The following is a 27062-nucleotide window of genomic DNA, read 5'->3' as shown; positions in this document are numbered from 1 at the left end:
GGAGGACACGTAGAAGAACTGTGGGGGACCGGTGGAGGACCAGTGGGGGACCTGTGGAAGACCTGTGGAGGACCCGTGGAGGACCTGTGGAGGACCTGTGGATGACCCGTGGAGGACCAATGGAGGACCCCTGGAAGACCTGTGGGTGACCCGTGGAGGACCCCTGGAGGACCTGTGGAGGATCCGTGGAGGAACTGTAGAGGACCTGTGGAGGACCCGTGGAGGAACTGTGGAAATCCTGTGGGGGACCCATGGAGGACCCGTGGAGGACCCGTGGAGGACCTGTGGAGGACCTGTGGAGGACCTGTGGAGGACCCTTAGAGGACACATGGAGGACCCTTGGAGGACCTGTGGAGAACCTATGGAGGACCTGTGGAGGACCCTTAGAGGACACATGGAGGACCCTTGGAGGACCTGTGGAGAACCTATGGAGGAGCTGTGGAGGACCAGTGGAGGACCCATGGAGGACCCTTGGAGGACCTGTGGAGAACCTATGGAGGACCTGTGGAAGACCAGTGGAGGACCCGTGGAGGACCTGTGGAAGACCTGTGGAGGACCCGTGGAGGACCTGTGGAGGACCCGTGGAGGACCTGTGGAGGACCCGTAGAGGACCTATGGAGGACCCGTAGAGGACCTGTGGAGGACCCTTGGAGGACCTGTGGAGAACCTATGGAGGACCAGTGGAGGACATGTAGAAGAACTGTGGGGGACCGGTGGAGGACAAGTGGGGGACCCGTGGAAGAACTGTGGAGGACCCGTGGAGGACCTGTGGAGGACCTGTGGATGACCCGTGGAGGACCAATGGAGGACCCCTGGAAGACCTGTGGGTGACCCGTGGAGGACCCCTGGTGAACCTGTGGAGAACCCGTGGAGGACCCTTGGAGGACCCTTGGAGGACCTGTGGAAGACCTGTGGAGGACCCGTGGAGGACTTATGGAGGACCCGTAGAGGACCTGTGGAGGACCTGTGGAGGACCCTTAGAGGACCCATGGAGGACCATTGGAGGACCCGTGGAAGACCTGTGGAGGACCCGTGGAGGACCTGTGGAGGACCTGTGGGGGACCCGTGGAGGACCCCTGGAGGAGCTGTGGAGGACCCTTGGAGGACCCCTGGAGGACCTGTGGAGGACCCGTGGAGGACTTATGGAGGACCCGTAGAGGACCTGTGGAGGACCCGTGGAGGACCTGAAGGGGGACCCTTAGAGGACCCATTGAGGACCTTTGGAGGACCTGTGGAGAACCTATGGAGGACCGGTGGAGGACCCGTGGAAGACCTGTGGAGGACCCGTGGAGGACTTATGGAGGACCCGTAGAGGACCTGTGAATGACCCGTGGAGGACCTATAGAGGTCCCTGCACAAAGTCCTTCAATGTTTCATGCTCCAATGTGATGGATTGGAGCATTGTCAGACTAAAAGTCTGGAGGATGAGCTGCAACGTGCAGGCAGAAACTACTTGTCAGTCTGAGAGGTTAAACTGGAGATTTGTAACAAATCAACGTTTCTTTTTCATTTATTCTAGTCGGTAATAAGAGCTACCAGCCTGTGGGTCATGTGACTCCTCTAGACAGTGTTCGGAAGAAGGGCTGAGAATGCATTTAACTTTGAGTCAGAGTGGACATGCTGCCAAATTTGACTAAAACCCCAAAGGGTATTCTAGAGGTAAGGGGATCTAGCAGGGGTGAATATGAGGCTCATTGACCCTGACCTTTGACCTCCAATATGTAATAGAATATTTTGTGAATTAGAGTGGACACTAGTGCAAAGTTTGAAGAAAAGCCTTCTCTGGTTCTTGAGATTCACAAGCAGAGGTAGTTTTACCTTCAGGCTGAGCTGCCTGGAGCCTCACGATCCAAGGGGCCTGAAGATGAGCCTCGGTTTAGAGGACTGTCCAAAATTTGTGGTTAGGAGATGTATGTGCTTAAAACAAGGGGCCAAGAGAGAATAGAAGTTTCTGATTCCCCAGAAAACTCCCAGTGGGGGACACATGGAAGACCCGTTGAGGACCAGTGGGGGATCCGTGGAGGAACTGTGGAAGCCCTGTGGGGGACCCGTGGAGGAACTGTGGAAGACCTGTGGGGGACCCATGGAGGATCCCTGGAGGACCTGTAGAGGACCTGTGGAGGACCCGTGGAGGAACTGTGGAAGACCTGTGGGGGACCCATGGAAGACCCCTGGAGGACGTGTGGAGGACCCGTGGAGGACCTGTGGAGGACCCGTGGAGGACCTGTGGAGGACCTGTGGAAGACCTGTGGAGGACCCGTAGAGGACCTGTGGAGAACCCGTGGAGGATCTGTGGAGGACCCGTGGAAAACCTGTGGGGGACCCGTGGAGGACCCCTGGAAAACCTGTGGAGGACCCGTGGAGGACCTGTGGAGGACCTGTGGAGGACCAGTGGAGGACCTGTGGAGGACCTGTGGGGGACCCGTGGAGGACCTGTTGGGGACCCGTGGAGGACCTGTGGAGGACCCGTGGAGGACCTGTGGAGGACCCATGGAGGACCTATGGAGGACCCTTGGAGGACCCCTGGAGGACCTGTGGAGGACCCGTGGAGGACCTGTGGAGGACCCGTGGAGGACCTGTAGAGGACCGGTGGAGGACAAGTGGAGTACCATTTGGAGGACCTGTGGGAGACCCATGGAGGACCTGTGGAGGACTCGTGGAGGACCTATGGAGGACCCATAGAGGACCTGTGGAGGACCCTTGGAGGACCCCTGGAGGACCTGTAGAGGACCCGTGGAGGACCTGTAGAGGACCTGTGGAGGACCCGTGGAGGAACTGTGAAAGACCTGTGGGGGACCCATGGAGGACCCGTGGAGGACCTGTGGAGGACCCGTGGAGGACCCGTGGGGGACCTGTGGAGGATCCCTGGAGGACCTGTGGAGGACCCGTAGAGGACACGTGGAAGAACTGTGGGGGACCCGTGGAAGACCTGTGGAGGACCCGTGGAGGACCTGTGGAGGACCTGTGGATGACCGGTGGGGGACCCGTGGAGGAACTGTGGAAGACCTGTGGGGGACCCATGGAGGATCTATGGAGGACCTGTAGAGGACCTGTGGAGGACCCTTGGAAAACCTGTGGGGGACCCGTGGAGGACCCCTGGAAAACCTGTAGAGGACCGGTGGAGGACAAGTGGAGTACCCTTTGGAGGACCTGTGGGAGACCTGTGGGAGACCCATGGAGGACCTGTGGAGGACTCGTGGAGGACCTATGGAGGACCCATAGAGGACCTGTGGAGGACCCTTGGAGGACCCCTGGAGGACCTGTAGAGGACCCGTGGAGGACCTGTAGAGGACCTGTGGAGGACCCGTGGAGGAACTGTGGAAGACCCGTGGAGGAACTGTGGAAGACCTGTGGGGGACCCATGGAGGACCCGTGGAGGACCTGTGGAGGACCCGTGGAGGACCCGTGGGGGACCTGTGGAGGACCTGTGGAGGACCTGTGGAGGACCCGTAGAGGACACATGGAGGACCCTTGGAGGACCTGTGGAGAACCTATGGAGGACCTGTGGAGGACCAGTGGAGGACCCGTGGAGGACCCTTGGAGGACCCTTGGAGGACCTGTGGAGAACCTATGGAGGACCAGTGGAGGACACGTGGAAGAACTGTGGGGGACCGGTGGAGGACCAGTGGGGGACCCGTGGAAGACCTGTGGAGGACCCGTGGAGGACCTGTGGAGGACCTGTGGAGGACCCATGGAGGACCTGTGGAGGACCCTTGGAGGACCTATGGAGGACCTGTAGAGGACCTGTGGAGGACCCTTGGAGGACCTGTGGAGAACCTATGGAGGACCAGTGGAGGACACGTGGAAGAACTGTGGGGGACCGGTGGAGGACCAGTGGGGGACCAGTGGAAGACCTGTGGAGGACCCGTGGAGGACCCGTGGAGGACCAGTGGGGGACCAGTGGAAGACCTGTGGAGGACCCGTGGAGGACCCCTGGAGGACCTGTGGAGGACCCGTGGAGGACCCTTGGAGGACCCTTGGAGGACCTATGGAAGACCTGTGGAGGACCGGTGGAGGACTTATGGAGGACCCGTAGAGGACCTGTGGAGGACCCGTGGAGGACCCGTGGAGGACCTGTGGAGGACCTGTGGATGACATGTGGATGACCTGTGGAGGACCCATGGAGGACCCTTGGAGGACCTGTGGAGGACCTGTGGAGGACCTGTGGGGGACCCATGGAGGACCCCTGGAGGAGCTATGGAGGTCCCGTGGAGGACCCTTGGAGGACCCCTGGAGGACCTGTGGAGGACCCGTGGAGGACTTATGGAGGACCCGTAGAGGACCTGTGGAGGACCCGTGGAGGACCCCTGGAGGACCTGTGGAGGACCCCTGGAGGAGCTGTGGAGGTCCCGTGGAGGACCCTTGGAGGACCCTTGGAGGACCCCTGGAGGACCTGTGGAGGACCCGTGGAGGACTTATGGAGGACCCGTAGAGGACCTGTGGAGGACCTGTGGAGGACCTGAAGGTGGACCCTTAGAGGACCCATTGAGGACCCTTGGAGAACCTGTGGAGAACCTATGGAGGACCAGTGGAGGACCCGTGGAAGACCTGTGGGGGACCCGTGGAGGACCCCTGGAAAACCTGTGAAGGACACATGGAGGACCTGTGGAGGACCTGTGGATGACATGTGGATGACCTGTGGAGGACCCATGGAGGACCCTTGGAGGACCTGTGGAGGACCGGTGGAGGACCTATGGAGGACTTGTGGAGGACCCGTGAAAGACCCGTGGAGGACAAGTGGAGGACCTGTGGAAGACCTGTGGGGGACCTGTGAAGGACACATGGAGGACCCATGGAGGACCTGTGGAGAACCTATGGAGGACCAGTCGAGGACCTGTGGAGGACCCGTGAAGGACCTGTGGAGGACCCGTGGGGGACCTGTGGAGGACCTGTGGACGACCTGTGGGGGACCCGTGGAGGACCTGTGGAGGACCTGTGGAGGACCCATGGAGGACCTGTGGAGGACCCTTGGAGGACCTATGGAGGACCTGTGGAGGACCCATGGAGGACCTGTGGAGGACCCTTGGAGGACCTATGGAGGACCTGTAGAGGACCTGTGGAGGACCCTTGGAGGACCTGTGGAGAACCTATGGAGGACCAGTGGAGGACACGTGGAAGAACTGTGGGGGACCGGTGGAGGACCAGTGGGGGACCCGTGGAAGACCTGTGGAGGACCCGTGGAGGACCTGTGGAGGACCTGTGGATGACCCGTGGAGGACCAATGGAGGACCCCTGGAAGACCTGTGGGTGACCCGTGGAGGACCCCTGGTGGACCTGTGGAGGACCCGTGGAGGACCCCTGGAGGACCTGTGGAGGACCCGTGGAGGACCCTTGGAGGACCCTTGGAGGACCTATGGAAGACCTGTGGAGGACCGGTGGAGGACTTATGGAGGACCCGTAGAGGACCTGTGGAGGACCCGTGGAGGACCCTTAGAGGACCCATGGAGGACCATTGGAGGACCCGTGGAAGACCTGTGGAGGACCCGTGGAGGATCCCTGGAGGACCTGTGGAGGACCCGTGGAGGACCTGTGGAGGACCTGTGGAGGACCTGTGGGGGACCCATGGAGGACCCCTGGAGGAGCTATGGAGGTCCCGTGGAGGACCCTTGGAGGACCCTTGGAGGACCCCTGGAGGACCTGTGGAGGACCCGTGGAGGACCTGTGGAGGACCCGTGGAGGACCTGTAGAGGACCGGTGGAGGACAAGTGGAGTACCATTTGGAGGACCTGTGGAGGACTCGTGGAGGACCTATGGAGGACCCATAGAGGACCTGTGGAGGACCCTTGGAGGACCCCTGGAGGACCTGTAGAGGACCCGTGGAGGACCTGTAGAGGACCTGTGGAGGACCCGTGGAGGAACTGTGAAAGACCTGTGGGGGACCCATGGAGGACCCGTGGAGGACCTGTGGAGGACCCGTGGAGGACCCGTGGGGGACCTGTGGAGGACCTGTGGAGGACCTGTGGAGGACCCGTAGAGGACACGTGGAAGAACTGTGGAGGACCGGTGGAGGACCAGTGGGGGACCCGTGGAAGACCTGTGGAGGACCCGTGGAGGACCTGTGGAGGACCTGTGGATGACCGGTGGGGGACCCGTGGAGGAACTGTGGAAGACCTGTGGGGGACCCATGGAGGATCTATGGAGGACCTGTAGAGGACCTGTGGAGGACCCTTGGAAAACCTGTGGGGGACCCGTGGAGGACCCCTGGAAAACCTGTAGAGGACCGGTGGAGGACAAGTGGAGTACCCTTTGGAGGACCTGTGGGAGACCTGTGGGAGACCCATGGAGGACCTGTGGAGGACTCGTGGAGGACCTATGGAGGACCCATAGAGGACCTGTGGAGGACCCTTGGAGGACCCCTGGAGGACCTGTAGAGGACCCGTGGAGGACCTGTAGAGGACCTGTGGAGGACCCGTGGAGGAACTGTGGAAGACCCGTGGAGGAACTGTGGAAGACCTGTGGGGGACCCATGGAGGACCCGTGGAGGACCTGTGGAGGACCCGTGGAGGACCCGTGGGGGACCTGTGGAGGACCTGTGGAGTACCTGTGGAGGACCCGTGGAGGACACATGGAGGACCCTTGGAGGACCTGTGGAGAACCTATGGAGGACCTGTGGAGGACCAGTGGAGGACCCGTGGAGGACCCGTGGAGGACCTGTGGAGGACCCTTGGAGGACCCTTGGAGGACCTGTGGAGAACCTATGGAGGACCAGTGGAGGACACGTGGAAGAACTGTGGGGGACCGGTGGAGGACCAGTGGGGGACCCGTGGAAGACCTGTGGAGGACCCGTGGAGGACGTGTGGAAGACCTGTGGAGGACCCGTGGAGGACCTGTGGAGGACCTGTGGAGGACCCATGGAGGACCTGTGGAGGACCCTTGGAGGACCTATGGAGGACCTGTAGAGGACCTGTGGAGGACCCTTGGAGGACCTGTGGAGAACCTATGGAGGACCAGTGGAGGACACGTGGAAGAACTGTGGGGGACCGGTGGAGGACCAGTGGGGGACCCGTGGAGGACCTGTGGAGGACCCGTGGAGGACCTGTGGAGGACCTGTGGATGACCCGTGGAGGACCCCTGGTGGACCTGTGGAGGACCCGTGGAGGACCCCTGGAGGACCTGTGGAGGACCCGTGGAGGACCCTTGGAGGACCCTTGGAGGACCTATGGAAGACCTGTGGAGGACCGGTGGAGGACTTATGGAGGACCCGTAGAGGACCTGTGGAGGACCCGTGGAGGACCCTTAGAGGACCCATGGAGGACCATTGGAGGACCCGTGGAAGACCTGTGGAGGACCCGTGGAGGATCCCTGGAGGACCTGTGGAGGACCCGTGGAGGACCTGTGGAGGACCTGTGGGGGACCCATGGAGGACCCCTGGAGGAGCTATGGAGGTCCCGTGGAGGACCCTTGGAGGACCCTTGGAGGACCCCTGGAGGACTTATGGAGGACCCGTAGAGGACCTGTGGAGGACCCGTGGAGGACCCCTGGAGGACCTGTGGAGGACCCCTGGAGGAGCTGTGGAGGTCCCGTGGAGGACCCTTGGAGGACCCTTGGAGGACCCCTGGAGGACCTGTGGAGGACCCGTGGAGGACTTATGGAGGACCCGTAGAGGACCTGTGGAGGACCTGTGGAGGACCTGAAGGTGGACCCTTAGAGGACCCATTGAGGACCCTTGGAGAACCTGTGGAGAACCTATGGAGGACCAGTGGAGGACCCGTGGAAGACCTGTGGGGGACCCGTGGAGGACCCCTGGAAAACCTGTGAAGGACACATGGAGGACCTGTGGAGGACCTGTGGATGACATGTGGATGACCTGTGGAGGACCCATGGAGGACCCTTGGAGGACCTGTGGAGGACCTGTGGAGGACCTATGGAGGACTTGTGGAGGACCCGTGAAAGACCCGTGGAGGACAAGTGGAGGACCCGTGGAAGACCTGTGGGGGACCTGTGAAGGACCCATGGAGGACCCATGGAGGACCTGTGGAGAACCTATGGAGGACCAGTCGAGGACCTGTGGAGGACCCGTGAAGGACCTGTGGAGGACCCGTGGGGGACCTGTGGAGGACCTGTGGACGACCTGTGGGGGACCCGTGGAGGACCCCTGGTGGACCTGTGGAGGACCCGTGGAGGACCTGTGGAGGACCCATGGAGGACCCTTGGAGGACCTGTGGACGACCTGTGGAGGACCCGTGCAGGACTTATGGAGGATCCGTAGAGGACCTGTGAATGACCCGTGGAGGACCTGTAGAGGACCCTTAGAGGACCCTTGGAGGACCAGTGGAGGACCCGTGGAAGACCTGTGGAGGACCCGTGGAGGATCCCTGGAGGACCTGTGGAGGACCCGTGGAGGACCTGTGGAGGACCCTTGGATGACCCGGGGAGGACAAGTGGAGGACCCGTGGAAGACCTGTGGGGGACCCGTGGAGGACCCCTGGAGGACCTGTGGAGGACCCGTGGAGGACCTGTGGAGGACCTGTGGATGACATGTGGATGACCTGTGGAGGACCCATGGAGGACCTGTGGTGGACCTGTGGAGGCCGTGGAGGACCTGTAAAGGACATGTGGATGACCCGTGGAGGACCCCTGGAAAACCTGTGGAGGACCCGTGGAGGACCTGTGGAGGACCCTTGGAGGACCCCTGGAGGACCTGTGGAGGACCCGTGGAGGACTTATGGAGGACCCGTAGAGGACCTGTGGAGGACCCGTGGAGGACCCCTGGAGGACCTGTGGAGGACCCCTGGAGGAGCTGTGGAGGTCCCGTGGAGGACCCTTGGAGGACCCTTGGAGGACCCCTGGAGGACCTGTGGAGGACCCGTGGAGGACTTATGGAGGACCCGTAGAGGACCTGTGGAGGACCTGTGGAGGACCTGAAGGTGGACCCTTAGAGGACCCATTGAGGACCCTTGGAGAACCTGTGGAGAACCTATGGAGGACCAGTGGAGGACCCGTGGAAGACCTGTGGGGGACCCGTGGAGGACCCCTGGAAAACCTGTGAAGGACAAATGGAGGACCTGTGGAGGACCTGTGGATGACATGTGGATGACCTGTGGAGGACCCATGGAGGACCCTTGGAGGACCTGTGGAGGACCTGTGGAGGACCTATGGAGGACTTGTGGAGGACCCGTGAAAGACCCGTGGAGGACAAGTGGAGGACCCGTGGAAGACCTGTGGGGGACCTGTGAAGGACCCATGGAGGACCCATGGAGGACCTGTGGAGAACCTATGGAGGACCAGTCGAGGACCTGTGGAGGACCCGTGAAGGACCTGTGGAGGACCCGTGGGGGACCTGTGGAGGACCTGTGGACGACCTGTGGGGGACCCGTGGAGGACCCCTGGAGGACCTGTGGAGGACCCGTGGAGGACCTGTGGAGGACCTGTGGATGACATGTGGATGACCTGTGGAGGACCCATGGAGGACCTGTGGTGGACCTGTGGAGGCCGTGGAGGACCTGTAAAGGACATGTGGATGACCCGTGGAGGACCCCTGGAAAACCTGTGGAGGACCCGTGGAGGACCTGTGGAGGACCCTTGGAGGACCCGTGGAGGATCCCTGGAGGACCTGTGGAGGACCCGTGGAGGACCCCTGGTGGACCTGTGGAGGACCCGTGGAGGACCTGTGGAGGACCCATGGAGGACCCTTGGAGGACCTGTGGACGACCTGTGGAGGACCCGTGCAGGACTTATGGAGGATCCGTAGAGGACCTGTGAATGACCCGTGGAGGACCTGTAGAGGACCCTTAGAGGACCCTTGGAGGACCAGTGGAGGACCCGTGGAAGACCTGTGGAGGACCCGTGGAGGATCCCTGGAGGACCTGTGGAGGACCCGTGGAGGACCTGTGGAGGACCTGTGGATGACCCGGGGAGGACAAGTGGAGGACCCGTGGAAGACCTGTGGGGGACCCGTGGAGGACCCCTGGAGGACCTGTGGAGGACCCGTGGAGGACCTGTGGAGGACCTGTGGATGACATGTGGATGACCTGTGGAGGACCCATGGAGGACCTGTGGTGGACCTGTGGAGGCCGTGGAGGACCTGTAAAGGACATGTGGATGACCCGTGGAGGACCCCTGGAAAACCTGTGGAGGACCCGTGGAGGACCTGTGGAGGACCCTTGGAGGACCCGTGGAGGATCCCTGGAGGACCTGTGGAGGACCCGTGGAGGACCTGTGGAGGACCTGTGGATGACCCGGGGAGGACAAGTGGAGGACCCGTGGAAGACCTGTGGGGGACCCGTGGAGGACCCCTGGAGGACCTGTGGAGGACCCGTGGAGGACTTATGGAGATCCAGTGGAAGACCTGTGGGGGACCCGTGGAAAACCTGTGGAGGACCCGTGGAGGACCTGTGGAGGACCTGTGGATGACATGTGGATGACCTGTGGAGGACCCATGGAGGACCTGTGGTGGACCCCTGGAAGACCTGTGGGTGACCCGTGGAGGACCCCTGGTGGACCTGTGGAGGACCCATGGAGGACCCTTAGAGGATGCATGGAGGACCCGTGAAAGACCCGTGGAGGACAAGTGGAGGACCCGTGGAAGACCTGTGGGGGACCTGTGAAGGACACATGGAGGACCCATGGAGGACCTGTGGAGAACCTATGGAGGACCAGTCGAGGACCTGTGGAGGACCCGTGAAGGACCTGTGGAGGACCCGTGGGGGACCTGTGGAGGACCTGTGGACGACCTGTGGGGGACCCGTGGAGGACCCCTGGTGGACCTGTGGAGGACCCGTGGAGGACCTGTGGAGGACCCATGGAGGACCCTTGGAGGACCTGTGGACGACCTGTGGAGGACCCGTGCAGGACTTATGGAGGATCCCTAGAGGACCTGTGAATGACCCGTGGAGGACCTGTAGAGGACCCTTAGAGGACCCGTTGAGGACCAGTGGAGGACCCGTGGAAGACCTGTGGAGGACCCGTGGAGGATCCCTGGAGGACCTGTGGAGGACCCGTGGAGGACCTGTGGAGGACCTGTGGATGACCCGGGGAGGACAAGTGGAGGACCCGTGGAAGACCTGTGGGGGACCCGTGGAGGACCCCTGGAGGACCTGTGGAGGACCCGTGGAGGACCTGTGGAGGACCTGTGGATGACATGTGGATGACCTGTGGAGGACCCATGGAGGACCTGTGGTGGACCCCTGGAAGACCTGTGGGTGACCCGTGGAGGACCCCTGGTGGACCTGTGGAGGACCCATGGAGGACCCTTAGAGGATGCATGGAGGACCCGTGAAAGACCCCTGGAGGACAAGTGGAGGACCCTTGGACGACCTGTGGGGGACCCGTGAAGGACGCATGTAGGACCTGTGGAGGACCTGTAGAGCACCATGAGAGGACCCATGGAAGACCCTTGGAGGACCTGTGGAGAACCTATGGAGGACCAGTTGAGGACCTGTGGAGGCCGTGGAGGACCTGTAAAGGACATGTGGATGACCCGTGGAGGACCCCTGGAAAACCTGTGGAGGACCCGTGGAGGACCTGTGGAGGACCCTTGGAGGACCCGTGGAGGATCCCTGGAGGACCTGTGGAGGACCCGTGGAGGACCTGTGGAGGACCTGTGGATGACCCGGGGAGGACAAGTGGAGGACCCGTGGAAGACCTGTGGGGGACCCGTGGAGGACCCCTGGAGGACCTGTGGAGGACCCGTGGAGGACTTATGGAGATCCAGTGGAAGACCTGTGGGGGACCCGTGGAAAACCTGTGGAGGACCCGTGGAGGACCTGTGGAGGACCTGTGGATGACATGTGGATGACCTGTGGAGGACCCATGGAGGACCTGTGGTGGACCCCTGGAAGACCTGTGGGTGACCCGTGGAGCACCCCTGGTGGACCTGTGGAGGACCCATGGAGGACCCTTAGAGGATGCATGGAGGACCCGTGAAAGACCCCTGGAGGACAAGTGGAGGACCCTTGGAAGACCTGTGGGGGACCCGTGAAGGACGCATGGAGGACCTGTGAAGGACCTGTAGAGCACCATGAGAGGACCCATGGAAGACCCTTGGAGGACCTGTGGAGAACCTATGGAGGACCAGTCGAGGACCTGTGGAGGCCGTGGAGGACCTGTAAAGGACATGTGGATGACCCGATGAGGACCCCTGGAAAACCTGTGGAGGACCCGTGGAGGACCTGTGGAGGACCTGTGGATGACATGTGGATGACCTGTGGAGGACCCATGGAGGACCCGTGGAGGATCCCTGGAGGACCTGTGGATGACCCGTGGAGGACAAGTGGAGGACCCGTGGAAGACCTGTGGGTGACCCATGGAGGACCCCTGGAGGACCTGTGGAGGACCCGTGGAGGACTTATGGAGATCCCGTGGAAGACCTGTGGGGGACCTGTGGAGGACCCTGGAAAACCTGTAGAGGACCCGTGGAGGACCTGTGGAGGACCTGTGGATGACATGTGGATGACCTGTGGATGACCCATGGAGGACCCTTGGAGGACCTGTGGTGGACCGATGGAGGACCCTTAGAGGACGCATGGAGGACCCGTGAAAGACCCGTGGAGGACAAGTGGAGGACCCGTGGAAGACCTGTGGGGGACCCGTGAAGGACACATGGAGGACCCATGGAGGACCTGTAGAGGACCATGAGAGGACCCATGGAAGACCCTTGGAGGACCTGTGGAGAACCTATGGAGGACCAGTCGAGGACCTGTGGAGGACCTATGGAGGACTTGTGGAGGACCCGTGGAGGACCTGCTGAGGACCCGAGGAGAACCTATGGAGGACCTGTAGAGGACCTGTGGAGGACCCGTGGAGGACCTGTAGAGGACTGGTGGAGGACCCTTAGAGGACGGATGGAGGACCCATGGAGGACCCTTGGAGGACCTGAGGAAGACCCTTGGAGGACCTGTGGAGAACCTATGGAGGACCAGTCGAGGACCTGTGGAGGACCCGTGGAGGACCTGTAGAGGACATGTGGATGACCCGTGGAGGACCCCTGGAAAACCTGTGGAGGACCCGTGGAGCACCTGTGGAGGACCTGTGGAGGATCCCTGGAGGACCTGTGGATGACCCGTGGAGGACAAGTTGAGGACCCGTGGAAGACCTGTGGGGGACCCATGGAGGACCCCTGGAGGACCTGTGGAGGACCCGTGGAGGACTTATGGAGATCCCGTGGAAGACCTGTGGGGGACCTGTGGAGGACCCTGGAAAACCTGTGGAGGACCCGTGGAGGACCTGTGGAGGACCTGTGGATGACATGTTGGACCCATGGAGGACCTGTAGAGGACCATGAGAGGACCCATGGAAGACCCTTGGAGGACCTGTGGAGAACCTATGGAGGACCAGTCGAGGACCTGTGGAGGACTTGTGGAGGACCCGTGGAGGACCTGCTGAGGACCCGAGGAGAACCTATGGAGGACCTGTAGAGGACCTGTGGAGGACCCGTGGAGGACCTGTAGAGGACTGGTGGAGGACCCTTAGAGGACGGATGGAGGACCCATGGAGGACCCTTGGAGGACCTGAGGAAGACCCGTGGAGGACCTGTGGGAGACCTGTGGAGGACCCTTAGAGGACGCATGAAGGACCCGTGAAAGACCCGTGGAGGACCTGCTGAGGACCCGTGGAAGACCTGTGGGGGACCCGTGGGGGACCCGTGAAGGACGCATGGAGGACCCATGGCGGACCAGTAGAGGACCATGAGAGGACACATGGATGACATGTGGATTACCTGTGGAGAACCTATGGAGGACCCTTGGAGGACGCATGGAGGACCCGTGAAAGACCCGTGGAGGACAAGTGGAGGACCCGTGGAAGACCTGTGGGGGACCCATGGAGGACCTATGGAGGACCTGTAGAGGACCTGTGGAGGACCAGTAGAGGACTGGTGGAAGACCATTAGAGGACGGTTGGAGGACCCATGGAGGACCCTTGGAGGACCTGAGGAAGACCCGTGGAGGACCAGTGGAGGACCTGTGGGAGACCCGTGGAGGACGTGTGGAGGACTCGTGGAGGACCTGTGGAGGACCCATGGAGGACCCTGGCTGAGGACCTGTGGAGGACCTGTAGCGGACCTGTTGAGGACCCATGGAGGACCCGTAGAGGACCCATGGAAGACCCTTGGAGGACCTGTGGAGGACCAGTGGAAGACCTGAGGGAGACCTGTTGGAGACCTGTGGAGGACCCTTAAGGGACGCATGGAGGACCTGTGGAGGGCCTGTGGATGACCTATAGAGGACCCTTGGAGGACCTGTGGAGGTCCCGTGGAGGATCTGTGGGGATCCCGGCTGAGGACATGTGGGGGTCCTGTGGAGGACCCTTGGAGGACCCGTGGGGGTCCCGTGGAGGAACCTTGAAGGACCCTTGGAGGACCTGTGGAGGACCGGTGGAGGACCCTTTGGAGGACCTGTAGAGGACCCGTGAAGGCCCTGTAGAGGACCTGTGGAGGACCTGTGGAGGACCTGTGGAGGACCCGTGGAGGATCTGTGGAGGACCTGTAGAGGACCTGTTGAGGACCCATGGAGGACCCGTAGAGGACCTGTGGAGGACTTGTAGAGGACCTGTGGAGGTTCTGTGGAGGATCGTTGGAGGACTCGTGGAGGACCGGTGGAGGACCCTTAGAGGACCCATGGAGATCCCTTGGAGGACCTGTGGAGGACCTATGGAGGACCCTTGGAGGACCTGTGGAGGACCTGTTGAGGACCCATGGAGGACCCTTGGAGGACCTGTGTAGGGCCTGTGGAGGACCGGTGGAGGACCTGTGGAAGACCTGTGGAGGACCCTTAGAGGACCTTAGGAGGACCTGTGGTGGTCCCGTGGAGGACCTTCGAGGACCTGTGGATGACCTATAGAGGACCCTTGGAGGACCTGTGGAGGTCCCGTGGAGGATCTGTGGGGATCCGGGCTCAGGACCTGTGGGGGTCCCGTGGAGGACCCTTGGAGGACCCGTGGGGGTCCCGTGGAGGACCCTTGAAGGACCTTTGGAGGACCAGTCGAGGACCTGTGGAGGACCCGTGAAGGACCTTTGGAGGACCCGTGGGGGACCTGTGGAGGACCTGTGGACGACCTGTGGGGGACCTGTGGAGGACCCCTGGTGGACCTGTGGAGGACCCGTGGAGGACCTGTGGAGGAGCCATGGAGGACCCTTGGAGGACCTGTGGAGGGCCTGTGGAGGACCGGTGGAGGACCTGTGGAAGACCTGTGGAGGACCCTTAGAGGACCTTAGGAGGACCTGTGGTGGTCCCGTGGAGGACCTTCGAGGACCTGTGGATGACCTATAGAGGACCCTTGGAGGACCTGTGGAGGTCCCGTGGAGGATCTGTGGGGATCCGGGCTGAGGACCTGTGGGGGTCCCGTGGAGGACCCCTGGTGGACCTGTGGAGGACCCGTGGAGGACCTGTGGAGGACCCATGGAGGACCCTTGGAGGACCTGTGGAGGGCCTGTTGAGGACCCATGGAGGACCCTTGGAGGACCTGTGGAGGGCCTGTGGAGGACCGGTGGAGGACCTGTGGAAGACCTGTGGAGGACCCTTAGAGGACCTTAGGAGGACCTGTGGTGGTCCCGTGGAGGACCCTTGGAGGACCCTTGGAGGACCCCTGGAGGACTTGTGGAGGACCCGTGGAGGACTTATGGAGGACCCGTAGAGGACCTGTGGAGGACCCGTGGAGGACCCCTGGAGGACCTGTGGAGGACCCCTGGAGGAGCTGTGGAGGTCCCGTGGAGGACCCTTGGAGGACCCTTGGAGGACCCCTGGAGGACCTGTGGAGGACCCGTGGAGGACTTATGGAGGACCCGTAGAGGACCTGTGGAGGACCTGTGGAGGACCTGAAGGTGGACCCTTAGAGGACCCATTGAGGACCCTTGGAGAACCTGTGGAGAACCTATGGAGGACCAGTGGAGGACCCGTGGAAGACCTGTGGGGGACCTGTGGAGGACCCCTGGAAAACCTGTGAAGGACACATGGAGGACCTGTGGAGGACCTGTGGATGACATGTGGAGGACCATCAGAGGACCTTAGGAGGACCTGTGGTGGTCCCGTGGAGGACCTTCGAGGACCTGTGGATGACCTATAGAGGACCCTTGGAGGACCTGTGGAGGTCCCGTGGAGGACTTTGAGGACCTGTGGATGACCTATAGAGGACCCTTGGAGGACCTGTGGAGGTCCCGTGGAGGATCTGTGGGGATCCGGGCTGAGGACCTGTGGGGGTCCCGTGGAGGACCCCTGGTGGACCTGTGGAGGACCCGTGGAGGACCTGTGGAGGACCCATGGAGGACCTGTGGAGGACCCATGGAGGACCCTTGGAGGACCTGTGGAGGGCCTGTGGAGGACCGGTGGAGGACCTGTGGAAGACCTGTGGAGGACCCTTAGAGGACCTTAGGAGGACCTGTGGTGGTCCCGTGGAGGACCTTCGAGGACCTGTGGATGACCTATAGAGGACCCTTGGAGGACCTGTGGAGGACCCATGGAGGACCAGTGGGGGACCCGTGGAAGACCTGTGGAGGACCCGTGGAGGACCTGTGGAGGACCTGTGGATGACCGGTGGGGGACCCGTGGAGGAACTGTGGAAGACCTGTGGGGGACCCATGGAGGATCTATGGAGGACCTGTAGAGGACCTGTGGAGGACCCTTGGAAAACCTGTGGGGGACCCGTGGAGGACCCCTGGAAAACCTGTAGAGGACCGGTGGAGGACAAGTGAGTACCCTTTGGAGGACCTGTGGGAGACCTGTGGGAGACCCATGGAGGACCTGTGGAGGACTCGTGGAGGACCTATGGAGGACCCATAGAGGACCTGTGGAGGACCCTTGGAGGACCCCTGGAGGACCTGTAGAGGACCCGTGGAGGACCTGTAGAGGACCTGTGGAGGACCCGTGGAGGAACTGTGGAAGACCTGTGGAGGACCCTTAGAGGACCTTAGGAGGACCTGTGGTGGACTGATGGAGGACCCTTAGAGGACGCATGGAGGACCCGTGAAAGACCCGTGGAGGACAAGTGGAGGACCCGTGGAAGACCTGTGGGGGACCCGTGAAGGACACATGGAGGACCCATGGAGGACCTGTAGAGGACCATGAGAGGACCCATGGAAGACCCTTGGAGGACCTGTGGAGAACCTATGGAGGACCAGTCGAGGACCTGTGGAGGACCTATGGAGGACTTGTGGAGGACCCGTGGAGGACCTGCTGAGGACCCGAGGAGAACCTATGGAGGACCTGTAGAGGACCTGTGGAGGACCCGTGGAGGACCTGTAGAGGACTGGTGGAGGACCCTTAGAGGACGGATGGAGGACCCATGGAGGACCCTTGGAGGACCTGAGGAAGACCCGTGGAGGACCTGTGGGAGACCTGTGGAGGACCCTTAGAGGACGCATGAAGGACCCGTGAAAGACCCGTGGAGGACCTGCTGAGGACCCGTGGAGGACCTGTCGAGGTCCCGTGGAGGATCTGTGGGGATCCTGGCTGAGGACCTGTGGGGGTCCCGTGGAGGACCCTTGGAAGACCCATGGGGGTCCCGTGGAGGACCTTGAAGGACCCTTTGAGGACCTGTGGAGGACCGGTGGAGGACCTGTGGAGGACCTGTGGAGGACCTATGTTGGACCAGTGGATGACCTGTGAAGGACCCGTGGAGGACCCATGGAGGATCTGTAGAAGACCTGTGGAGGACCTATGGAGGACCTATGGATGACCTGTGGAGGACCCGTGGAGGACCTGTAGAGGACCTATGGAGGACCCTTGGATGACCTGTGGAGGACCCGTGGAGGACCTGTAGAGGACCTGTGGAGGACCCTTGGATGACCTGTGGATGACATGTGGAGGACCCCAGGAGGACCTATGGCCTATGGTCAGGGCAGTCTATGTGTTTTTATGAGTGAGGGGCTCCAGGGGACTAAGGCCGGGGACCTCTGATGCACATAATAGTTAGCTAGGTCCATGTAGAGATACTGAAACAATGACCCAGTGAATTTTGGAGCGGAGTAAATGATAAACAGAAGAAATATATATATTTTTGTAAATTTTGTTTATTTACTCCCAGACTACAGACGAGTTGAAACGTGATGATGTGGTTGAAAATACTTGAAAACTTGAAAATAAAATGCCTCTGACCTCCAGCTACCAATGAGGAGGAGACAAAAACACTTTGATAAAGTGTCTTGTAGCAGGAGACGACTTTAGATGAAAACCTGTAGTGGTGTCAAAGGGGGGTACCCTCTGGTCCCTTACAGGAGGAAAGACGTCTCTGCAGGGCCTCTCTGTGTGGATACTGCATGCAGGAGATTCTCTCTGCTCTGGCCCAAAGACATGCTGGCTGGGTTAATCACTGAGATTGTCTGTAGGCGTGAGCCTGACTGGTTGTTTGTACATCATCCCTTTGATTGACTGGTGACCAGTCCAGGTGTAAACCCGCCTCTCACCCAGTGACGGCTGGGATCGTCTCCAGCCCCACCCAGCATCCTAAATGCTCTGTAGATGGTGATGGACTGGAGCTTGTATAGCGCTTTTACTCATCTGACTACTCAAAGTTTACACCGCTGGTCACACCCATTTATCACACACTCATTCACCGATAGAGGTTGCTATGGAGACGTGGCCATCAGTATCAACTAATCCCATTCACTCGCTTCCATACCCATTTACATGCCACTGACGTAGCAGTGGGAGCAGACTGGGGTTTGAGTCTCTGCCTGAGGACTCATCATGTGACTGCAGGAGCTGGGGAGTTGATTCTTGACATCTAAAGGTTTTTCATTTGTTACATCCTGTGGAATACATGAGCTTTTTTTCCTTGATGCATCTTAATCTCACCTTTTTCTTTGTCCTATCCCTAACTCTCTTTCATTTATTTACTTCACTTGTAGCAGAGGTAGCATCTCTTCGTCTCCCTCCCAGATAAACGGCTTTAAACCAAAGAAACAAAAACCATCATTCTGAACAGTCAAAGCAGGACTCTCACCTGCTGCCTGCTTCAGCTCTTCATCTCCAGTTTCTATTGCTCATCGTTCAGCTATCGTCTCTCTTTGGTAACACCCTTCCAGTGTCTGCTGTCACAGTCATCACATTGTTTTAATTGGTCTGACGGGTTGGGTAGTGAGTCACACCGCTATCCTGGTATGCATCCTGGTAGGAAGAATGTTGAAGTAACATTATTGAGAAAATGATGATAAGCTTCACATCAGAAAGAATGTCTTCATCTCCAGGGTGATAGATTCATCACATCCTTAAATCAGCTCCTCTCTGCAGAGGTGGTCCATTATGAACTAAAGCTCAGTCAGAATGATTCCTCCACAGTCATTCTGTGATCTGTTACCTGTTGATCTTACTGTTTGTTACTCCCCTGTATGTTCTGGATGTTCTTGTTTTAAAGTTAGAAAGACATCGTAGGACCATTCTACTGAATTGGTTCAAATTCAGAGTTGGAATTTTTGTGAAATTTGTATGTTATTTGGGAAAAACTTTTACCATATTCATGTTGCACCAGGTCTAAGGGGCACATACACAGTAATTGAACAGTCAACTTTCACATTGTATTTTCTAACTTTTCCAAAATATCTTTCCTTTCCTAAAATTTGTCACTACCGAAACACAAAATTACATTCAAATAAAAATAATTATTAACCTATTCATATTTTTTTCAGTTCCCCACTGTACAGAGTATTTTTTAAAATTAATATATATGGTTTCTGCATCAAAATCAATTTAAATGAATTTTTAACAGAATTTAATTTTTTTTCTAAATGTACCAAAATTTAAATGCTATCTTTCCTTGTAAAATGTATAAAGTTGATCATATTGACTCCATAACTCATCACTGCTTAAAGTACACATACACTTAACCAATCATTATCATAAAATGTGGGTTGATGATTCAATACATTTTATTTTTGTTAAAACAGCTGTTTTTTCGGTAGTGACCATACTGTTGCTGTAGTTACAGTTGTACTTTGTTTGAGAGTGGCATCGTAATCACTTCACTCTTTTTGCTATATTTTAACTTTTGACATGTATTATAACCAATGAAACATATTAATTCATCATTAAATAAATAACAATGGTTTAAATTTTTATTGGAATGACAAACAATAATGTCTAATTATCAATGAAATAATTTTTTTGTGTGACAACCATTTACCAAAACCATGCTTTTAAAACTGCAGGGCTTCATTCATCACTTCATTAATTCTCTCTGAGTCTTTGTTCTTGGAGAACACTTCGACAGGTCTGGTGTCAACTTCCACCTCTGACATTGTTTTCTGTATTTTTCCTTCTTCTTCTTCATTTCTTTGAGCTTCATCTTTAACTTCTGTATTTCTCTGTAGTTGCATGTTCTTGCACTTTTCACCCTCTTTAGTGCTGAAGAGCTGCGCCCTGGTGTCTGATCTCCATCGCTAGAGGTGCTAGGTGGTGAGGAAGCCCGGCAAAACATCTCTCTACGTTTTTTCAGGGACATCCTATGGTCTTGCTGTCTTTTCCTCCATGCTCTTCTGACATGTCTTTGCTCTCTGATGGATAAGTCGTTGATAGATTTGAGCTTTCCTTCTTCCTTCCGTCTCTTATTTCTTTCTCTTTCCTTTACTAAATGTTCTTGGTATTTCACTGGGTCATTCTTAACTCTTTGCCTAAACTCTCTCAGTCTCTCTGCTTGACTTTTTGCCATTTTGGTGTTTTATCTCTTCCTAAATATGAAATAAAACAAAATTTAAATCAGAATTATCTATTTATGACATATGTATCCATGTATTATATTATGTAAGACTTACTTTAATCAAAAATGAACATCATATTGTCACTACCGAAACCATCATGTCACAACCAAAACCTTTTCATATGTGTTTGGTAGTGACAGTCCTTAAAACCACACACTGATTTTTAGACTTTGGAAGGCATGTACTCAAAAATGATGTAAGCTAACTACTCACCATGTGGCCATGGATGAACAGGAAGGTAATGTCTCTTCTTGGTGAAATTTCTGGGGGCGTGGCTAAAACCAAGCCCTGCCTACAGGCTGAAACTCTTTGTGTTTCGGTAGTGACATGAAAACTTGGGACAGGATTTTTTACATAACGAACAAATTTTAATTAAATAAAAATCTACAAAATCAATCTAAAAATTTCAACTTCCCTTTAAAAGAAATCAAAAAGATCTATGAAAATGAAATATTTAGGACATTTCCAAAAATCATTTAAATGTTATTTTCATGAATTGAAATTTAGGAGTTAGAGGTTGGGACAGCCACCTCCCAATAGAAAGTGACATATGAAAGAGAATTTTTTTATATATTAATGGTATCTCAATTAATGTCTTGTGATAAAATAGATCATAGCATGATATTAGTATGTATGCTAGGTCTGAACACTTCATTGTTTTTTAAAATATGATTTTCGTTGTGGGACAGCAATTTGAACCAATTCGGTAGAATGGCCCAGTAACAAGATCTCTAACATCTCTGAGAAACACGTTTTTAAACTTGAGTCAGGATGTTAATAAAAATGTTTCTACAAAACACTACAGCAGGGGCTCCTAGCGTTCTCCTTGTATCTAAGAGTGGTTCCACATTAGGAACCTGAGGCCTGATCTGAGTACACTGGAGAACAAAATACAGTTCATTGGGATCACAAGCAGACCGCACAGTAAAAAAGAAAACTTAAAATTGCTGGGCTTATAAAGACTTTTCAGTAAACTAAACATAAAATCTTTTGTTTTGCAGGGAGCTATTTCAAGCTATCTTGCTTTCAGTCTCTGTAGACCATCATTCGGTGCTTTCAGTCTCTGTAGACCATCATTCTGTGCTTTCAGTCTCTGTAGACCATCATTCTGTGCTTTCAGTCACTGTAGACCATCATTCTGTGCTTTCAGTCTCTGTAGACCATCATTCTGTGCTTTCAGTCACTGTAGACCATCATTCGGTGCTTTCGGTCTCTGTAGACCATCATTCGGTGCTTTCAGTCTCTGTAGACCATCATTCTGTGCTTTCAGTCTCTGTAGACCATCATTCTGTGCTTTCAGTCACTGTAGACCATCATTCGGTGCTTTCAGTCTCTGTAGACCATCATTCGGTGCTTTCAGTCTCTGTAGACCATCATTGGGTGCTTTCAGTCTCTGTAGACCATCATTCTGTGCTTTCAGTCACTGTAGACCATCATTCGGTGCTTTCAGTCTCTGTAGACCATCATTGGGTGCTTTCAGTCTCTGTAGACCATCATTCGGTGCTTTCGGTCTCTGTAGACCATCATTCGGTGCTTTCGGTCACTGTAGACCATCATTCGGTGCTTTCGGTCTCTGTAGACCATCATTCGGTGCTTTCGGTCACTGTAGACCATCATTCGGTGCTTTCGGTCACTGTAGACCATCATTCGGTGCTTTCGGTCACTGTAGACCATCATTCGGTGCTTTCGGTCTCTGTAGACCATCATTCGGTGCTTTCGGTCACTGTAGACCATCATTCGGTGCTTTCGGTCTCTGTAGACCATCATTCGGTGCTTTCAGTCTCTGTAGACCATCACTCGGTGCTTTCAGTCTCTGTAGACCATCATTCTGTGCTTTCGGTCTCTGTAGACCATCATTCGGTGCTTTCGGTCACTGTAGACCATCATTCGGTGCTTTCAGTCACTGTAGACCATCATTCGGTGCTTTCAGTCACTGTAGACCATCATTCGGTGCTTTCAGTCTCTGTAGACCATCATTCGGTGCTTTCAGTCTCTGTAGACCATCATTCGGTGCTTTCAGTCTCTGTAGACCAGAGATCATCAACATTTTAACAAGGGCCATCTTTTTACTGGAGGACTATCAAGAGGCCGGACTCGGTTAATTGACACATTTTATTCTGATTATTTTCTGGTTCCTCAAACATACAGATTATGTTTTGCCTTTAGCAGTGAGATCTTATCAGTCGCCTAAACTAAAACTACCACTAGGGGGAGACTGCCATTCTTTTGCTACATACTTCTAGGTCTTTATGTTGTCATCACTGGGTTTTACAATGGTTGTGATTGGTGGGGAAAATGGGCAGGAAAGTTGTCTGTTGTTGTGAGAGCAGACTAATGAGTACATGTTTGTTACACATCATAGGCAGTTCTAAAGGATGGGTTTCTGTAAAGGATCAGACATTAAGCCAACGTTTTAATGTCTATGGGCGTTTATCAAACCATAAACGTCCTGCACAAATCTGCAGGTTCTTTAAGACCCTTTATATTGCATCTCAGCACCCCTGAAAATAACACCTGTCAGTTTTTTGTAAATATCTTGTATTACGTTGTAGGAAAATGTCAAACTGGTTTGTCAAACTTGTGAACAAATTTTATGCCTGGGACCAGACTGGGGAGGCTAGAGCAGAGTTCTGATCCAACATGACGTTTAAAAACAGTCCAGTCTCTCAGTTTCCTGTCGCCTCAGACATTTTCTTCTGGTGTTCTAAAGTTTTCATGTGAAGATATCTGTCTGTGTGTCTGTTCTGGATCAATCATGCTGTCAAACGGATTATTTTCTTCGAGGTGAAACTCCTGATGACACATTTTTGTCTTCGACGCTGTCACAGGTCACTGACTGGAGCCGTCAGTGTTTTCATGGTTTGGTGACTCTTGCTGATAAAAGAAGTATTTCAGGGCAGAAGCAGTGAGCTGGGACACATTGATGTTTGAGATCACGTACTGAAGAACCTCTGATAAAAGACTCAGAGTGATGACTTAGACCAGACAGGTCTTCTCCTCTAACCTAAGGGGTAAGGTTTTGATATTGGTATGCACTACTTTCCTGGTTGGTGTAAATCGGTGTCAGACACCAGTCCACAGTCATGTGTTCTTGCATGTTTCATAAAATGAGAGAGTAGGTTAGGCGTGGTTACAGTCTGAATTCTAAAACTACTGTACCAGTAAACATAATTCTGACAGGATTGTTTTCCTCCTGAATATCTGCATTTTAAAGCAGTTTATAAATGCTTTATGAAGTCTCAGCTTTATAATGGGAGCTTTTTTTCTTTTAATTAACTTTTTATTAGGAAAATGTTGCGTACAAAGGTATAATCAACTCAGCATTGTTTACAACATTCATTTCCCACTTTTTGAAATACAGGAACATAAAAAACAAAAGAACCAAGGTGACTTACATAATATACATTCAGAGAGATGAAGGTTGTACAGATTCAGGTGTATTTACTAAAGTCCGTGTGTGTCAGGGGAATAAAATCAATCCATTTAGCCCAAATTTGGTCGAATTTAACTTTCTGAATTCTTAAACAATAGGTTAGCTTTTCCATTTTATATATCTCAAAAATGATTCCAAACCATTCCTCCAATGTGGGAGGTGAAGGATTCAACCACCTTCTGGTAATTGACTTTTTACTGGCTACTAAAAGAGCCTGTAGTAGCTTTACATCTTTCCTTCTATTCATTAGTTGAGTTTGACCAAAGTACAAAGTCTCAAAGTTCATAGGTAGGTGAGTTTTAAACACAACAATCAATGTTTTATGTATTTCCTTCCAGTGAGAAGTTAATGTGGGGCATCCCCAAAAAACATGAAAGTGATTTGCCTCCCTCGACCCACATTGTCTCCAGCAGGACATGTTAGTATTTTAATATTTTTCTTGGAGTGGAGTCTTAAAATATCTTATAACATGTTTCCAACAATGCTCCCTTCAAATCACTGCATTGGTTGAGGACCATTGGAAGTTCCAAATTTTTCCCCACGCTTCCCCCGATAGATTTAAATTTGCCTCTTTTTCCCTTTTTTCTTATATATATATAGTGTTTTCATTCTTTGCATAAAAAAGAGCATTGTATAATTTAGATATGGATTTACGTGTTATTGACTGGCTGGCTGCCTTCAGAATTTTGAAAAACTCAGATTCTGCTGTTGTTAAATCTGTGAGTTTACACTTCTGGCTAAAATATTGCCTCATCTGAAGATATCTGAAAAAATCATTTTTGTCCAGGCTGTGTTTGTTTTGTAGGTATTGAAAACTGTGTAGTGTGTTTTTCTCTGTGAATGACAGATATGTTGTGAGACCTTTTGTTGTCCAAGATTCAAATTTTTTGTCCTTTCTATTTGGAGAAAAGTCTGAATCGTATGCGCACCATCTGAAAAGTTTTAGCATATTATGAATTTCACTGTATTTAACTACTTTCTGACATATTTTTAATGTTGGATTTATCCACGGGTTCTTTAACTCTTCTAGCTGTTTTGACAGACCTCTGTCTGCAATTGCAGCCTGCAGAGGAAAACTGACATTTTGATCAAATTCCAATTCTTTCCATCTGGCCTCGTAATTTGAGTCACACCAATATAGTAAAGGAATTAGTTACGAGGCTAAAAAGTATTTCCTTAAGCATGGGAGTGCCATGCCTCCTCTTTCCTTCTCCAACTGTAGAATATTATATCTAATTCGTGGCCTTTTCCCTTGCCAAATAAATCGGGAAATCCTTTTGTCCCATTCCTTAAAACAATCTTCATTCACTTCCACTGGAAGAGTTCTGAAAATATATAACAAGTGGGGAGAGTATTCATTTTAATTATGTTTATTCTTAAACTTAAGTTAAGGAATGGGATGAGATTCCATCTATGAATGTCTGCTTTGATTTTTGAAGATAATGGTTCATAATTGGCGCTAGTTAATTTGGTAAGGTCCTTTGTTAAGATTATTCCTAGATATTTCAGAGATTCTGCTTCCCAATTGAGTTTATACCTTTTTCTTAACCCCTCTGAGACTGTACAGTGTTGGGTAATGACCTGTGTTTTTGATTTGTTGAGCTTATATCCTGATAGACTCCCATAATCTGAAAGTAGAGTCATTAGTCCCACAAATGATTTTTCTGGCTCTTCTAAAAAAACTAGGACGTCATCAGCAAACAGCGCCACCCTCTGTTCCAAACCTGCTACTGTGATACCTTTGATAAGGTTGCTCTGTCTTATCAGCTGGCCTAGGGGTTCGATAAACAAGACAAAAAGGAGAGGGGACAGCAGACAACCTTGCTGTGTCCCTCTCTCCAGAACAAAGGAGTTGGAGAGATCTCCATTGATCTTAATACGGGCGGTGGGTTTGTCATTTAATGACTGAATAGTTCTAATAAAATTATTTTGGAAACCAAATTTCTCCATCACTTTATATAGAAATCCCCACGCTACGTCTAACCCACTATCATAGGTCTAATTCGGTCTTTTGATGTCTGATTCAGGATATGTAATGTTCGTCTTATGTTGTCTAAAGTTTGTCTTTGGTGTATAAATCCTGTCTGATCTGAATTAATGATGTCAGGCAGTATGTTTTCTAATCTGTGAGCTAAGATTGATGTAAATAATTTATAATCTACATTAAGGACACTAATAGGGCGGTAATTGCCACAATCTTTTTTGTCTTTGTCCTCTTTAGGGATAACTGATATAATCGCCTCCTTCCATGATGGAGGAACTTCTCCTTTTTGCAGGATCCAGTTGAACGTGTGAAGCAGTAGTGGAGATAGCTGAGATTTTAAGGGTTTGTACCATTTGGCTGTAAAGCCGTCAGAGCCTGGTGATTTACCTGTTTTAAGTTTAGAGATTGCGGTGTCTATCTCTTTGATATTGGCTTCATTAGATCTTCATTTTGTGTACTGGTTAAATCGGGTAAATCTAAAGAGTTCAAGAAGGAATCGACCTTTGTGTCCTCTGGGACATGGTGTTGTGAATATAAGGTCCGGTAAAATGTCTCAAAACATTCTTGTATTTTCTCAGGTGTATGTTCAACCGTCCCTGTATTAGGGTCCCTAATTTTATTAATTGTTCTGTCTGCCTGTTGTCTGAAAATTTATATGCTAGGATTTTTGCTGATTTGGCTCCTACTTCATAATTTCTTTGTTTTAAAAATACATACCTTTTCTGAGTTTCCAGGGTGTGTATATCATCAATTTCTTTCTGTATTTTTTTAATTTCTACCCTCAGAGAAGTGTTATTATTATTGTGGCTGTCTTCTAACTGAAGTTTTTTCAATTTTCCCTTGAGATTAGTCATTCTTTGACCTTGGATTTTTTCCAAATGTGACGTTATTGAAATAATTTTCCCTCTCAATGCAGCTTTAAGCGTGTCCCATAAGATCGCTGGTGACACATCTCCTGAATCTTTAAGTTCTAGATAATCATTGATGTTGTCCTTTAGTTTCTTCATTACAAGTATGTTAGA

At 53.9% G+C, this 27062-nt stretch overlaps 1 protein-coding gene across 1 annotated transcript; it reads right to left on the bottom strand.

The window, feature by feature from the left end:
• Positions 1-5087: 5087 nt before the first annotated feature.
• Positions 5088-7249, bottom strand: LOC121511160 (leucine-rich repeat extensin-like protein 3). Its single transcript, XM_041789749.1, has 6 exons — positions 7114-7249; positions 6861-6937; positions 6696-6805; positions 5660-6486; positions 5308-5472; positions 5088-5197 (listed from the first exon to the last, which is right to left on the bottom strand). The coding sequence occupies exons 1-6, from the start codon at positions 7247-7249 to the stop codon at positions 5088-5090; spliced, it is 1425 nt and encodes a 474-aa protein (XP_041645683.1).
• Positions 7250-27062: the final 19813 nt, after the last annotated feature.

Source organism: Cheilinus undulatus, linkage group 6 (assembly GCF_018320785.1).
Source record: "Cheilinus undulatus linkage group 6, ASM1832078v1, whole genome shotgun sequence".
Lineage (NCBI taxonomy): Eukaryota > Metazoa > Chordata > Actinopteri > Labriformes > Labridae > Cheilinus > Cheilinus undulatus.
The sequence above is the reverse complement of the archived record's forward strand: the minus strand, read 5'-3'. Positions and strand labels throughout refer to the sequence as shown.

What these genes read in the sequence shown, in the direction of transcription:
- LOC121511160 (XM_041789749.1), bottom strand. Translation starts at nt 7,249, where the DNA reads ATGGGTCCTCTAAGGGTCCTCCACGGGTCCTCCACAGGTCCTCTACGG. An exon ending in CCTCCACGGGTCCTCCACAG is followed by an intron (nt 6,938 to 7,113) that starts GTCCTCCAGGGG and finishes GGTCCTCCATAG; the next exon opens with GTTCTCCACAGGTCCTCCAA. An exon ending in CCTCCACGGGTCCTCCACAG is followed by an intron (nt 5,198 to 5,307) that starts GTCCTCCAGGGG and finishes GGTCATCCACAG; the next exon opens with GTCCTCCACAGGTCCTCCAC.